Source organism: Coturnix japonica, chromosome 7 (assembly GCF_001577835.2).
Source record: "Coturnix japonica isolate 7356 chromosome 7, Coturnix japonica 2.1, whole genome shotgun sequence".
NCBI classification, from domain to species: domain Eukaryota; kingdom Metazoa; phylum Chordata; class Aves; order Galliformes; family Phasianidae; genus Coturnix; species Coturnix japonica.
Genome location: NC_029522.1, coordinates 4,698,994 through 4,715,916, shown reverse-complemented (window position 1 = coordinate 4,715,916; position 16,923 = coordinate 4,698,994). Strand labels below are relative to the sequence as shown.

Below are 16,923 nucleotides of genomic sequence, written 5' to 3'. Positions count from 1 at the left end.
ATTTGGCAATGTAGATACAATAACGTATTTGCAAGGATGAAATTGATGCAGGCCTTCTGAAGCAAGAGAGAAATATCAAAGTAGAACACAGCTTAAATCCTCTGTACAAGAAAAATTTTATTGCAGGGATTTTTTTTAAAGATGACTAAGACTACAGAAATAAGGAATATATGCAGACTTCCCTCAACAATTATTATTACTGTTTTATTTATGCCCAAATAATAGTTAGAAATTACCTGACAAGGAAAAATCTTCTTAGGATGCAGAGAAATGCCCAAAGCCTGAATCTGAAGGCAAACTGAAGAAATCCTGTGTCGGAAATCTTAGAGATGCTACAGCTTCCTGACAGACAGCAGGTCCAGCTAAGGACAGGCACGAGCTGTTTAACACACCATTGTGAGAATATTTAAAATGAGCCATCTGGTAATCCAGAGTTACAGGGCTTAGCACAGATGAACCAAATGGCACTCACACTGCAGCAATGCTGTGACTTCGGGCAATCTACCTGCCACAATGGCAGCAGTCCACAAATCTATTTTTAGACGACACGTTACATTTGTTTTATAATACTGTTCCTGGTTTTAGCTTGTATTCTTTTTTTTAATTTAATTTTATTATCTCTACAAACAAAGAAGAAAAAAAAGAAAACACAGGAATTTCCACCTTGCCAAGAAAGAACGGTAAAGATCTGACAGACCACTGAATCAGGAGTTAAGATGCAATGCTGTGTTCATTTCTTATCAGATCATTAAAGGCCACCAAACTGTGCCCCAGCTGCTGACCTGTGGCACGGAAACAGCATGAGCACACAGCTAAATGAGTCAGCAGAAGATACCTGGAAAAATCTGAAAGATGCACAGAAGTCTGGAAGTGTTAGTAGCAGTAATTCTTTTGCAAAACAGGTAAGGGAAACTGACATAAATGAACACTTGTTTTGCTATGTTAATATAAATAACCACATGTGAAGGCAAGTGTTTTACATCTACATCAGATTTATTAATTTTCAACTTCAAAACATTCATAAGAAAGTGTATCAAAGCAATCAAGTAAGAACTCCAGACAGTTCTACTGCAAAAAATACCAAGCTCCTTGCCTTATAAATGCCAGTTCTGAGTGCATCACCTGAGAGGTTACACATGCTTTGCTCCACTGCCAGTCTCTACACAAGAACAAAATCCTAATAGTTTACTAACAGACACAAAAAGCCTGTCATGAATACAGTTTAAAAAAAAAAAAAGCATTATATCTTAACACACACCCCAGAAAAAAAGAAAATGTCACCAACCAGCTAATACTTAAATTCAGCCAGAAAAAGAACAACAAAAAAAGACAAACTCCTTGTTACTTAACCCATCAATGAAAAAATCCAAATCAAAGCATTTCTCTGCTAAAATATTTTAGTTAGACTGTATAAAAAAACTTTTCTTATCTGTATCCATGTTACCTCTCACATCTATGAGATGAAAAAGTCTTAATCAGATTACAGTCCAATATGAAAATAACACAGAAAAAAAAAATCAACATATTATATCACTGTAAACAATACCAAAACTTTAAGACCATGCCAAAACATGAAGGACAGGCATATGCGGGCTCAAGTGGGTGAAGAACCCAAGTTCATCCCCAGACAGCAGAAGTCCTTCGAAAAACAGCAGAAGTCCTTCAACAACAGCTCCACACTCCAGAGCTGATCTGTACTGTGCTGCACTCCTTTATTTCAGAAAGGTTTACACTGTAACCCTGAGTAGTAGGAGATGTACTCATCGTTAGAGCTGGGTCTCTCAGAGGGCTGCTTCAAGTCTGGCAACTTGCAAGTATCTCTGAAACCTCACCATCTTCACTAACGCAAAAAGATTGAAACAAATAAACCACCTTTGTTGTACAGCACTAGAATTCAGAGTGTACACTGGTTACGAAACAACAGTAATTATAATTATGGTCTAGGTCATCCATCCTTTGAAAAGCCTCAGGTATGCAGGGACCTCCAGAGACAGATCACCACTTCCACTGCCAACCCTTAAATGAGGTCTGGGAAGGGTGTGTCCTCCCTTTCCAGCCACTGGGACTCACTGTATGCACCTGAGTTGGCCCAGCCTTCCCACCAGGTGCTGAATCAGTGCTTCAGGCTGTGCCTCAGCATTTCCACTGCATCCCCAGAGCCAGGGTGAGCCCAACCACTGAATGCAGCGACTTCTCAGAGCAGGTTCTCTGCATCCACTAAACAGTCCCTTAAGCATAAAAGCGAAATTAGCATTCTAAGTCTGCTCTTAAAAATCTGACATCTGCTCATTTAAAACTGATTTAAGGAAGGAAGCAAATAGTCCTCTGTTTATATTTTTTGATATTGTTTCATATTCCTGTTTAGATAGCAACTGTGATTTAAGCTCAGACAAGTTACTCATTTGGAGCCCATTTCTAAGAAAAAAAAATGGTTTTACCCAGCAATAGAGTTTGTGACTTATGGAAAACCATTAAAATAATGCCATGTTACACAAGACAGCTTGCCTAAATCCACACAGCCCAAAATCACATAAAACTATATTACTTGAGCATCACAGCCCCTAAAAAAACATGATTTGTCATGGTTTTATCTCTGCACAAATGGGAATAAAAAGGAAACAGAACTGTTATGCCTAGAAAATAAAATTGTCAACACGAATACTGTAGCCTGGGTATTTTTCCAAATAGCTGTGTTATTTTCCAACAATAAAACAAGTTCTCTCTGTATCCAGAGAAAAAAAGTATTAAGTAGATGCTCTGAACATCAGAACACACATTAGTTCACATCTTCAATTCTAGGTTTAGGAAGGACACTCAAACTATCAGCATGTTCTCAAACAAGAAACAAAATGAGTGTAGGAGCTCCAAATCATTCAACACACAGTCCCAAGCAATTCATTGCTGTCTTTCAACCTGATCACAGTGATACAGAGACAAACCTAATGCAGCTGACACTTAGATCACTCTCTTCACAGAAAATCTCAACTGATGGAAATAATCAAAAAGATCAAATTCCTTTCTGACTTAATATCAGATAGCGTTACATCAATTGATACTTTTATGAATAAACGTCAGGTCAATATCTATTGTTTCAATATCATTCTGGGCTGATTAAGAAAAATGCTTTCAGTATTCAAGCTGGAGGTCTTCATGCAGCAAGACTTGCCAACTGCTAAGGACCAGCAGGATTCAAAGATCAGTCTCTGCCATCTGCATAAAAATGCCTGTCACTCGATTACTCAATAAGTAAATATTGAAGTCACTGCGACTGAAATAAATACAGCCCCCTTCAAAGATAAAAATGGTTTCATCCTGCAATATTCCTATAGCAGTTACAATAACACCTTCATAACATACATAGCCTCCCGGATGTCATGCAGCACATCACTTGTAAGCAAGGCATGAACAAATATGTTTATAATAATTTGTAAAAGCCAGAATCTCAGACTGTCTTGCACAGAGGATTACAAAGATTTTCAATCTCTTCTGGGCTGTACTTATCTGCTGTGATCACATTTCAAAGATACTCCTTGACTACAATGCATAAATTAGAAACAACGTTAACCTGCTGGTGTCTGAATCCATTTTATCCTTAACTACGATCTTGGAGTGTACAACTAAAGGTAAGACAAGAGCTATGACTGTACTTGTGAACAGGAGCAATGCAAGCTACAAATACCATCAGCTTTGCTGCAACTGCTATGATTACACCAATTCAGCAGCATCATCACGCACAGGAGACTGCCACCACATAAATAAAATTGCTCTGGCTGATACAAGACATAGTAAGATGTCAGAAGCACTACCAAGAATCATCCTGGATGTTTCATCATGATCCAGAAAAGAAAATAAAACAACAAAAACAGTAACAACAAAAGGGAGCACAGTAAGTTGTAGAGAACAGTGCTGGGAGCACTAGAACTGAAACATATTTTACATCCCTGACAACTTCCTTGGCATTATTTCAGATTGCCTTGGACACAGATATTCCTTTTTCTTTACGATAAAATGTAACTTCTTTGACGCAGGTATTGACAACCCGTAGATATGATAAGCCATTCAGATAAATGTTTCTTAAGCAGCAGGTTACCTATATGATAGAAAATGAAATCTCAATCTTCACATATATTCTAACTGTCAAGTACACTTTATCCAGACAGTAATACTGTCTGGATAAAAAACTAACTGCCAAACTAAAACACTATATTTAATAATCAGTTACTAAACAAGACAGCATATTGAGATAACTGGTGATTTGTTGGCACATTTCAATCCAGAATAAAGATACTGCATAGGTATGCTCTCCATGGAAGAGCTCCTTTAGCCAGAAACAAATGAAAGAATCTTTTTAAGATATTTAAGATGGATTTTTCAATGAGGTAAAAGTATTTCTCATCAGGAAAAGGTATTAAGGTGTGGACACATAGTTTTTATTAATTTAAATCTATAGACTCAATTTCCATCAGAATTTTTAAAAGCTCTCAGAGGCATTGAACATTTTCTATTAAAAAAGCCCATTTAGCTGTAGTCCAGGACTTAAAGACATATATCTGAACTTTTTTTTTTTTTTTGCAAGGAGAAGCCAAAACAACAAAATAGTGGAGACAAACAAAAAAATTAGATGGATAAACCACTTTTAGACAAGTAACTCAGTAGTCCCAAACCATGATTGTTAACTGGATTAATTTAAACACCACACCACAGACAAAAGTTCCAAGTGATGCAGTATATATATATATTATATTATATATATTATATATATATATATTATACACACACACACACAAAACACTCATTATAACAAACTTAATATTTTATATAACTAATTAAGAATTCTTTGGCAAATGGGTTCCAATAATCAGAGCAACAAAAATTAAAATACAGTTCCGCAAGGCTGCTATGCATACTGAATTACTGCCTCCATGGCTTTCTAGATTAAAACCCCACTCTGCTGAGAAGCCAGAAACCACAACTCACGTGGACTGACAACAGGCTATTGATGCCTGCAGTAATCCGCAATTTTTTGATCTGACAGCTACAAATACCTTGCAATTTGTGCACTGCTACAGACTACTATACTTTGCATTAGACAGCAATAGCTACCTATTCCAGTTAAACACAACTTCATTATTATATAATATTGCATGATGGAGCACTGGTAATATCATGCTTCGCAAGCATTTGTCTGAATAAGGGAAGATAGCGCTTCTAGATGATCTTACTACATCATTCTGTTGGACCAACTCTGTCCATATTTACTCTTGGCCATATGAACAAACAACCTGAGAGTCTCAAAACCTACATTTCTTCTTCATCATGTTTAAAACAAAAGTTTAAGTAACGTTTTAACTACAGCCCATGTGTACCCTTTTGCCAGTTAAGAGTTTGAATCAATTCTGCTGCAAACCTGACAAAAAACCTAAAAGATATTCTTTCATTTACTAACTGTTTTGATTATTTGACATATTTAATCAGCAAAAGAAAAAACCAAAAAAATAAAAAAAAATTGTAAAAATGTCTCTGTGCCTTCTTGGTGTATTACAGATGTATCTGCTTCAAACACAGTAAAACTCAAGCATGTAGTCATACACTTCCTTGCTGAGTATTACAGAGTCTAAGAGCCTCTAAGACACATTGGACACTACAACTTTACTTTTCTCCATGCTGCTGCTACATTTGATATATGGCCTGCATCATTCCTCACACCCAGAGACATACTGTAATGTTGTCACACAAAAAAAATATTGGTATGAGTAAAATTCAGGTTGTACTACAGAAAACAATCTAGCTACTGACTTGTGAGTTTTGTGAAGGCAATATGGCATTCACTTTCACAAGAACTAATGTTCCACTACAATGAGTTATACCCAAATGATGTTTATGTACATATGTTATGACCTTAAGAACAATTTGAAACAAAATAAAGTTTCTTTTAGGTAGATAAACAAAGCAAAACACATTAAAACACAGATAGAGCTCTTCTGTTCAGACACTCAATTTGAAGCCCCAAACCAGCTCTACTAGCCATAGCACGTAAAAAAAAAAAAATCACTGCTGAGAGTTTCCACAGAACAGGGTGGGATGGTTGACTGTAACTAAGCTGTGTGATCCGGACACAGCAAAGCCCCATTCGTCAAAGCTCACCGCTACGAAGAAAACAGGGGAGCCAACTCAAAGATTAACTCCTACTGACACAGAACAAGCTCCTTCTAACAACTCGATAGGAATTAGTCTAAGATCTTGTTCTCTATAGCTACATTCAATTCTTGACAAAAACAATAAAAACTGTATTTTACAATACCAAACTTTGGTCAAAGCCTCACTGCAGAATTACTCCTTATTGTATTCATGCTATTGGCTTCTGAGCCAAATCAAATTTCTCCCAGTTAATTAGAAATCATCACAGCAGGAAGTTAATTGCCAACTGCTCAAGAGCTGGTAACAAGACATTAAATATAACAATAAAGGAACCAAAAACGAAGGTAAGAAAGCCTATCCACACATCATCTGCTAATTTACTATTGTGTAAAAAAAAAAAACAACCACCACCCATCCCTCTTGATACTCTCCCACACACTCATACCCAACCTCTTATTCATAGAGAAACAGCAAAGATACTCTAGCATGTTCTACAGTATTCCAAATGGAGCATTCACCCCAAACATGACTGCTGGGTGAACAAAAGTAAAGACATCTGGATTTATCTCAGCAGGGTGAAATGAGGCAAAGCCCTGAAAGGCTCTGCAGATTAACCGTCTCTCTGAGCAGGAAGTGCCTTGGACATCATCTGAAATTATTAAAGTACCTGGTTAACAGCTAAACATCCCTGACAGGTAGCTAGGGCATAGGGAAAAGCTAACAAGAGCCTCTTTCTCTAAAGAAGTGTAATTTGAATCCAATTCCTAAGTCACCAATTTAACATAATTAACATATGATTTTTAACAACACTTTAGCTGATTAACACAGGCATGATACCAGTTATATATTCATTTCAAAACTAATTCTCATTGGCTTTATCTGTAGAAAAAAAATAATCAGTTTCAGACATAGCCCAGTATGTGTCAAAAAGGGTTTTCTGAGAGCAGATCTTCAAACAAACCATAATTTGAAGGACACCCGTGTGTACCACATTCATACTGTTATCATCTGTCATCATACTAAAACAGGGTATTCTTTATGGAAACTAAAAACCAAACAGTGAAGATATTTGAACAAGAGATATAATGCAAGAAACAGCAACTTGATGATCACACAGAAAAGAGACGTCAAAACCTGCTACTGTGTAAATTCAACTTAAGTGATAACAGCGCAAACAAACAGGCAATGTATTGTACTGACCTGGTAGAAATATAGTAAACAGAGTATGAGAGTAAGCTTTTGAGACATTCTGACTGCTATAGATTAAGTTGTCTCATTCAATACAACCATTCTGAGTAAGATTTGTAAGACAAATGATTTAAATTGGCTCCTCTTGCATATTACCTGTGCTACCCAGACCCACTCCCTTCCCACAGCTGCTACTCCTGTGTACATCAGATGTGAAAGACAAATCAAAAGGACTAACAGTGTCTAACATCAGCACTTGCTACAACTTCTAGCTAATCCAGTTGGGTTTTTCTGTAACCCATTTCCTATCTAAAGCTCTAAAATTCCTTCATTCATTTACAAAAATCACAAACTTTTTCACTTCTCCATCTTTCTTGCAAAATATCTCCCTGCACAAATGAGAAAAGGAGCAGCTTTTCTCTCCCTCTAGCACCATTACTCCACACCTTCTTCCAGTGTTATGATTTTGGAAGCTTCATTTGTTGGAGAACTGAATTTTGTTCAAAGACCAAATCAAATAGTCAATCTTACACAAAGCCATAATTTTCCAAAAGCCAACTGAGGTATGACATTCCCAAGTTTACATGAGCAAATACTATGAAGACAGGGAGGTCCAGTTAGGACTTAAATTTAGTTATGACTGATAGATACAAACATTGATTTGCAACTAATCACATAAAAGAAATATAAAAAATCCAAGTTAATGAGCCAATTGTATAATATATTAAATGCCTATCACAGCATTGTGTTACAAGCAGATTGTGCATATTTTGTCAAATCATACAGCTGTTCACATTTTAAAGTACAAAGAAAGGGAAAAAAAAACACAACACTGCTTAGATTTTCAGTGAAAAAGAACGATTCCTACAACTCCTCTTAGCTCTCAAGATTCACCTCTTCTCCATATTTCATATTCAATGAAATGATGATCACTTAACATTTTTGTGCTTAATTTCCTTTTCAGATGTGCTTTCAGAAGTAATCCTGCACCAAGCCAGCATAGTTCTGGAGGCAACAAAACATTTAACTCAGCACACAGAACTTCTGAAATATCAGTAACTCTTCCCTCCATCAGTTACTTGTAATAGAAACATTTTTTTAGCATCATATAACAACTAATTATTTCAAGTGCCATGCTAAAATATTGAACAGATGTCCACTAATCAGGTAGCTGACCCCTGAAAAAATATGCAAAATAACCACAAAATCTTTTAAGTAATCAATTTAAGCCCACATGCTGAGAGAAACACCTCAGTACTGCTGTTAGGCAACTATACCACTCTAATAAAAATTTCCCATGTACATTCAATATATGTGCATACCAAGTTTCTGACTTAAGACGATGTGAAAAGCTTACACATTCTGTAAGCTCAAGACTCTGAAGTACTTAAAAAGTTTTTAGACAAACCCACAGCCATCAAATAACCACTCCACAAGTATGAGAAGGGCACACAGTGCTAAGAAGAAGCTAGAGAGCTCTCTGCCAGAAGATTATCCCAGTGCACTAGTGAAGATAGCAATATGTTTCCAGGTGAAAACTGAATTCATAAATAATAAAAAGCAACAACATCATTAAGTTAATGGCCTAGCTTTCCTTCTGGTAAGGCTTATCAGGATAGGGGGAAAAAAACCAAAACTCTACACATAATGATCTTAAAAATAATCCTCTTCAAAAATAATGACACAAAACTGAATGCTGAACAATGACAAAAGCAAGAAGTGCAGCTCTAACTTATGTCTTAAAGGCATTCAATAAGATGGGAGCTTGAGTAATGTCCAAAAAGAGAGCAGTTAGTTTGGGGAGCTTGTATTTGAAACCCAAGACTACAACAGTCTTCAACAAAAACAAACCAAACACTACTACAGAGACTGTCACATATGCAGCTGTCAATAACACACCAGAAAATGAAGCCAGAAAGTGAGAGCATACCTAGATTTAAGGGCCAAAACTACCCGCTGTACTTGACAGGCCATTACTCTTCACCTAGTGTGAAAATTAGCACCTCTGAAAAGCTAAAGCAGGAACTTCTTGTTCCCGTTTCAATATTTAAAAAAAAAAAAAAAGTTACAGTGCCAAAGCCACACCTATCTCCTCAACCACCTAACACAATTCAACAATTCAGCTGCAGTAACCACTGCAGTGCACTTAGCTATGTAAGGAACCCAGAAAAAATAAATCAGTAGGTAGTCTAACAGATGAAATGATTTGTGTCTTTATACCTATCTACAACTATGAAATAATCATGTAAGTGTAGAAACTGTAGGACAGCTGACAACATGTTGAAAAAAAGTTAGGCTAACAACTACCACGTGGCTGACCTTCAATGCAATGCACATGTTAAAACAAACTCAAAAACAGTTTTACCATAATTAAAGAATAAGTTCTGCAAAACCAAAAACACTCATGAAGATATTGTCAACTGATCACAGAACTTACAGAGCTGCTAGAAAGCCTTGGAATTTAGGTGCTAAGACATACCTCCTTGAAGTCAAAATATCTTATTCTTCTGAACGCTTTTGTGCTACAAATACCTTTTCTAGTGCCAACTAACATAAAGAAACGCAGTCTTTTTATTGCTTAGACATGACGTGCTTTGCTCAGTGAAAACTCTTTTTCCTCTACCCAAGACAGCTATCAGATCATAGTGGTTTAACTCTTAAGTAACAGTGACAGTCTAAGCTAGCTTTTTTTTTTCTCTGAAACCAACCAAAATTGGAAAGTAAACTCTGATAACTGCATTGATATAAACTTTCCTGCTGTTCTAATTCTGTTACGGATCAGTCTTCATTTCCCTTGAAGTAGGTACAAACAGGCACTCCTTGTCACATAAATCTGTAGAAGTTGCTCTCTTCCACAACTATTCTGTACGTTTTTTTCAACGTGTACTAGTGCACAGCAGCAGGACAAGTGTACCACTGCCACAAGAAACATAGGATGACTGATGCCCATGCCATTGCCTGTAAATAGGACAGCTGTTCAACGTTTTAGAAGACAAACTTAATAAGAACCATCTTATCTCTTCCTCATAACTTCCCAGGAATATTCACAATGAAGGAAGGTTAAAAATTAAAGCTTCAAAATAAAATGACTTGAAGAACTTAGAAGATAAAAAACTTGGGACCATCCAGCTCTGAATACAGGAACAGACAAACATATCCAGGTACACACAGCTGTAGCCAGGAAAGCTGCCAACCATACCGAGACACTGCAGAAGAGAAATGAAGGTTATTCTCAAGAAACAGTGACATTCACACAGCTTTTTATCCAAATCACAGCTACTATCTGAAACAACATGAAACATTGGAGAAAGCATTAGACGCAAATCGAAAATGAATAGTTTTCATAATCTGTTGCAAACACTTGGCTCAGTTAGAATTTGATGGAAGTCGGCAGCCAATATCCTTTTCATTTATAAAATCAGAGCAGCACTGGTAAACCCAATTACACTAAGTAATGGTAAGGCCATGCCAAGAGCACTTGCGGTAGGAAATGCATGCATAATGCCAATTGATTGCTTAATCACATAATAAAGCTGCACATAAAAGCCTGATAAGAAAACATATCACAATATTAGCAAAAAGTCAGTCAAAGTCTGCAGAATTAATTTAACAAGAAATATAATTATGAAAAACACTTAAGAAAACAAGGCACAGACTTGACATGCTCCCTACCCCTTTCATCACATTTGTTCTCTCTCAAAATCAGGAAAAAACCATAAAGATTACTGTGAACTTGAATCCAATTGAAATTATATGCAGACTCATCAATTTGTTTCTTCTTGGTTAAAACTTCGTAGTATCACTATGTTTTTCAAGTGCGGATGGAAAAGAATCATTCTAACAAGGGACATCCTGAACTTGCTGTATACAGCATATTTCTCCCTTGATTTTTTCCTTTCCATAATGCAATTTTGTAAATAAAAGACAAGCATATTATTTTTACATTGTGTAGAAGCTGACATTGGCATTCTAACTAACATACTCTGTCAATCAAATATTTTTCACCACTTAATTCCCCGTAAATCATTGAATAACTTCCATAGTTGATGGCTTCCAATAACAGGTATAATAAACCTACTTAAAATGTATCCACAACTACATTTGGACACCCTGATTCCTCTTACTTTGATCAGTTAATGAGGATTTCTTAAAGTCTAATATGCCCATATCATCAATATGTTTCTAAAGATATTGAAGTTCAATGATTTAGGAAACTTATTTTCACACTCTTTATTTCAAAGACATCAGCATATTCAATTATTAACTACAAAGTCAGCGTCTTGCACTGTATTTAATATCAATGAGCTCTTTCAGGCAGCATAGTCCAGCATCTGCTGAACAAATATTTAAGGATCAAACTAACTCCATCAGCATGCAAGCATCCTGTTCTTAGCACACTATCTCATAGCATCACAACAACTATAGGATACAAATGTTTAGCAAGATTAACATGGCTGTCTTCTTTACATCCAGTTAAGAACAAACAGCAAAGCTGGAGCACATTTAAGTTCAGAATTTAGATCCAGGAAAAAAAAAACAAAACAAACAAAAAAAAAAACCTGCTTCCCAGGACCATCAAAACACAGAATTACTACTGGAACTTAAAGTATTGCCTGGTCTCATATCAAAAAACAGACTGATCAAACTGAAACAGATTCGTAGCACATACTCAACATATGTGCTAACTATTAGCTAACATATGCTGTTGTTTTATTCAATTAAAGCAGTAATACAAATTCATTCTAAAATAACGCAACGATCTTCATAACTGCTAAGGAAATCACAATTTATTTTCCTACTTACCCTAAGTGCTTTATTAAGGTGAACTGACAATCTGAAACATCCTTATGAAAACTCCATATAGCACATAGTCATCAGGATACAAATGTACTTAATATATCGCCTATTTAAACTTCTGCATCAATAAAGAGGAAAAACTTGCAATCGTACTTAACTGGTCAATTCTTTTTCATAAAACCAAAGTTCACCTTTGTTATGAACAACTAAAAATAAAGCAAACACATAGAAACACATGATAACAGTTTCAGATACATTTTACATATTCATTGTGAAGTTGTTAGTTAAATAAACACTAATCTTATAAACCTTCTCTTCAAGAGCTAAGAATGTTGCCTGTCCAGTCAGGCTGGAAACATCTCCTACAGCTGTGGTTACCCTGTAAGGATGTAGCTTTCCACCATTACAGGATTTCAAATCTCAGTGTCAGTATTCCACAGCCAACTCTTTAAAGGATGCTGTGCTTCAGCTAGCTGTCAGATTTACTGAAGATGTCCTTAGGAAAAAGGGGGGCCAAACATTTTAAAACACCTGCTCAGCTGCAGTAACATTTTTTTTAACTCTATATTTTTATGAGCAGTTAAACAGAATTATGTTCTTCTCATTGTATCAATTTATTACATTTAGGAACTAAAACACATTTCATATTAGCTGACACTTCTTAAAGGTGTGTCTAAACTTAGTAGCAAATTATCACACAATTTGAAAGGGCTACAAGTTACACATACCAAAAAAAAAAAAAAAGGAAACACAACTTGCACATGCCCAGGTCCTACACTAGAAACTTTCTGCTTGTCAGGTTCAACCTGCCAAACTATTAGCTAGCACTTAAAGGTTCGCATTTGCTCAATGGCTGACCCGCACATCTCAGTGTCTCAGCACGAGAAATGGCTTTCAGGCTCAGCTGCCTTCTAAGTGCCATCCATCATCAGGAGAGACAGATTATTCCCTTTACAGTCTGCTACAGTGCCAAATTCTTCTGGCTCAGTTCCAGCAGTCCCACCCACACCACCTCAAGGAAAAGCAAACCCTAACTCTGTGTCTTGCTCTTTTTGCTGTGCAGAATGAGAAACAATCACCATTTGATGCCATTTAGAAGGAAACTGAAGTGAAAAGACAGCTCCATTATCTGCCTGCGTCCCTCTTGCTGCGCCAGTCAGTGGCTCAGAGGGAGCAGATAACAGCAGACTGAGAACTTAAAACCATGAAGCCAGCTGGAAATACACTGTGTTCTGCATAACGGGACCATAAACAAACTGACACACAGCACGCTACCCTTTGGAAGCACTTCTAAAAATACCCGCACACTCGTCCCTGGTCCTTGCTGCCCCAGAGCTGCCTCCTACCCGGAAGGCCGGGGGCTGCCCTGCTTCCTGAAAAGACGTCCCTCCCAAAGCATGTTTGTACTACAGGCTTATAAATAAGATACCCTTTTTAAAGCAAAACATCTGCTCTTGCATTCAGACTGAAATTAACCAATTGCACAGTGAATTTAGTTACAGACAAAAAAGAAAAGCCTACAAATGTGACTACTGCCTACTCACAACTGCACTGAAAAGCAAATCTGTCAGGTTACATACTCACTGGCTAGTACCGCAAAAACAGTGTACGTGCTGCTGTCTGAAGGATGCTATGAAATAAAGCAGTATCGCAGCCAGGTTCCCCAACAGAATCAACAGGCATTAAAAACTAGGTAGATCCCAAGGATCTCAGCCCCTCCCCCCACCCCGGCCCCCCAAGGAAAAGCAAATAACAGAGAGAAGCTGCAGGATTATCAATTCCTAGTTCAAATTCAGCCCAGAAGACAGAAGGAATGCAGATGGAAGAGCCTTTTTTGCTTTTTCCATCCAGGTAAGAGGCTAAGGAGAAAGATCACTTAAAGCACAGCCCTGTGTGTTTGTGTTCTGTGTAGAAAAGAGCACAGTAAATTTGTGAGGAGGAGCAGAGCCAGCAGAGCTCAGCTCTTTTGCATTCATTTTACATTCCAGCCTCATTCTTGTGGCCACCAGAATGCCGAGGCTTTAATAATAAGTTACAGATGACTACATTTCTTTGGTCCCCTTTGCTGACTGCTGTGTCACAATCCAGCTGGCTGACTGACACATGGGTGATCTGCTCAGAAATATGGCACGAGAAATTTTAAAGACACTATGGTTAAAATAAACTATTAACTAAAATGGCCTAACAGTGGAAACACAATACACTGAACTTGCATACCTCCTTTTAAAGAATATAAAGGAGAATAAAAGCCCTAACACAATTTCACAGAATTATCAGACTTAAACTGAAAAATTTATTAGTTTTAACTAAAACAGCCAAATACAAGCCTACTGTCCTAGCAGAAAATATTTAAATCCTATACAACCAAGGGATTCTTCGGAGCTCAATGTAGCAGCATTGTTTAAAACCTAACACACTCATTGAAGATCTGACGCAGTACATTTCACGTGCCAAAATACAATGCAGTAACATCAACACAGGCTTACACAGGGGGTGGGGAGGAAGGGCAGGATGAATACCTTAAATCCTCTATATACTCAAGAGAAAGTGCTGTGAAGCATTTTATCTTGCAATAGGTCAGTCAGGCAGAGAACTTGCCATCAGCTGGCACTTGCCCCATCAGCGTGCAGGTATTCTGCTTCCCAGTTCACCCAGCAGGGAATACCCACCCCAGGTACCAAGCCCACAACCAAGCAGTTGCAGCAACAGCCAGAGAACCTGCTGTCTTTGCACGGATGACAAAAGACAAAATGAAAGCTATGTTTCTTTCACTGAAATCCAAAAGCAGAGGGAGTATTAACTACAGGATTCTGGTACAAAACTGTCTTCGCAACCCTTCCTCCCACCAACTCAGCAGACTATTTTAGCTAAACTGCTCCCAAATAATTAAATTTAACTCTTAGAAGAGCTAATCTGCTACTTCAAACTAGTGGCTACCTTGGTTGCAAAGGTTCTTCCCCCAGCCCCATGAAAAAAACTGAAACAGGAAACTTGTTATTTAACTATTTGAGCATCAGTTACTTAACAGATCTGCTCACAGAAACCCTCTGCCACAGTGATATAGCAGCAGCAGCAAATTAGAGGCTAAGCCAGCCTGGCTTTTCCTGCGTTTATCCAGGATTTTATTATGCTAATCGTGGAAGTTTAATAATGATTTCAACACAGTAGATAGTAAAGAGATTTATCAATTTTGCAGGCACTAAAGTATAATCTAACTCTACAGGCATCATATACAGCAATTATATAAAAGGATATTTAGGGTCCAGACACAGGTACAGTAACACTCATGCTGTCACTGTAGCAAATATTCCCTGCTCAAGAGATTTGTACAGTAGGAAACCAACAGATGATGGGATGCATTACATTAATCAGATCACTATCACCTGGCCCATAAGCATGCTACAAAAAACTAAGTAACCTCGAAGGATGAACATAACATAGGTAAAAAAACTTCTGATGTGCAGAAGACTTAACTTGTGGTAAAAGCATTTGCCTCTGCTACAAGGTCAGGAGCTTTATTTCCTTTTACTATTCATACATAGCCCACTGTTTCTACTTTCCACCTGGACCACCACTACTATCAGTTTTTAAAATACACATACATATGTATGTATATAAAAATATGATTCCTTATACTCTTAAATGTCAACCTGTCTGATTTCAACATAGCGAGCCTCCAATACCCCTGTGTAAATAAGTACTAACAGAAAAAAGAAAGAAGGCAAGCAAATAAACTCTTGCATTAAACATATAGGTAGAGTTCACAATGGCCATGACAACACATCAAATGAATGCCATTTTTATTGTTAGTTTAGCAGAACAGTACCATAACATTATGCTGGCAGAGAAACCTTCATTCAACAAGTGACAAGGCAGTTTTTCATTAGATATTTGGCAAGCCAGTGAGCATAATCAAGGAATATAGATATAAACAAAGGTTTTCTATGCATTCCCACACTTCTTCTCATGTGAGAAGTGGAAGCAGAAATAGGCCCATTTATATTTCTCTGTCACTAACAATTACAGCTAAAATGCATCTTTAGGAACCTGATTCTGGCATACTACTTTGTTTCTATTGTTCCAGTTTGTGCTATAGATGAAGTTAGTATGATGCACAGGAAGCCACAGAGCAGGCTGGAGATATACTGAATGCTGCCTTGAAACACCACCTCTGGTGGTTTCAAATATCTTTAAAATAAATATACAGATTGAAATATAACACAGCAACTCAACTCATGTTTTTACAAGATCTCCTCTAAGCTTAAAGGTCAAAGCTCACGATTTTGCGTTCTTTCACAGAAATGTTTCAATGAAGAAATAACAGCATCACATACTTGACTTAAATCAAAGCTGAACAAAGGCAACACAGCCCACCCCACTGCCTATGCCACAATACTGCTCATGATATAGAGCATGAACACATCCTCTCACTTCTTGATTTAATCATAGACCTCATAACTGAAACACAGCCACAATCTTATTACACAACATATAGAGATTACAATTCATTTGGTCTTAAACGATTAAGTCACATTTGTGAGCAGGTAAAGTGATCAAACATTTTGCTGTTTGTTTCATGGTTACCTCTTGCTGCATGCTCACCAAGAACGAGTCCATACTGAACTGTTTAAACATCTTTAGCACGTAAAGTGCTTTGCATGCTCCAAAAGGGATTCCCCCATTCACCCCCATATCACAGCCTGAAAACTAAATCACTAGGAAAACTCACACAGCATATCTCAGAAACAGACACATAGCAATTTCAAAACCAGGCCACTATACTGGCACCTCCAGCAAGTA

General features: G+C 37.3%; 1 protein-coding gene across 4 annotated transcripts in view; it reads right to left on the bottom strand.

Moving 5' to 3' along the window:
- GULP1 (GULP PTB domain containing engulfment adaptor 1) overlaps positions 1–16,923 on the bottom strand; it is a 179,676-nt gene that overhangs the window by 138,281 nt on the left and 24,472 nt on the right. Inside the window, exon 1 of one of the 4 annotated variants that reach the window (XM_015867843.2) lies at positions 13,708–13,793. The exons of 2 other annotated variants lie outside the window; for them this stretch is intronic. Coding sequence is in view for 1 of the 2 variants with exons in the window: in XM_015867846.2 (XP_015723332.1) it covers positions 13,203–13,205 (3 nt within the window). In the remaining variant the exon portion in view is untranslated. Of the gene's footprint in view, positions 1–13,202; positions 13,318–13,707; positions 13,794–16,923 lie in introns of those variants that run through there. One more of the 4 variants, XM_015867846.2, reaches the window with a different exon arrangement.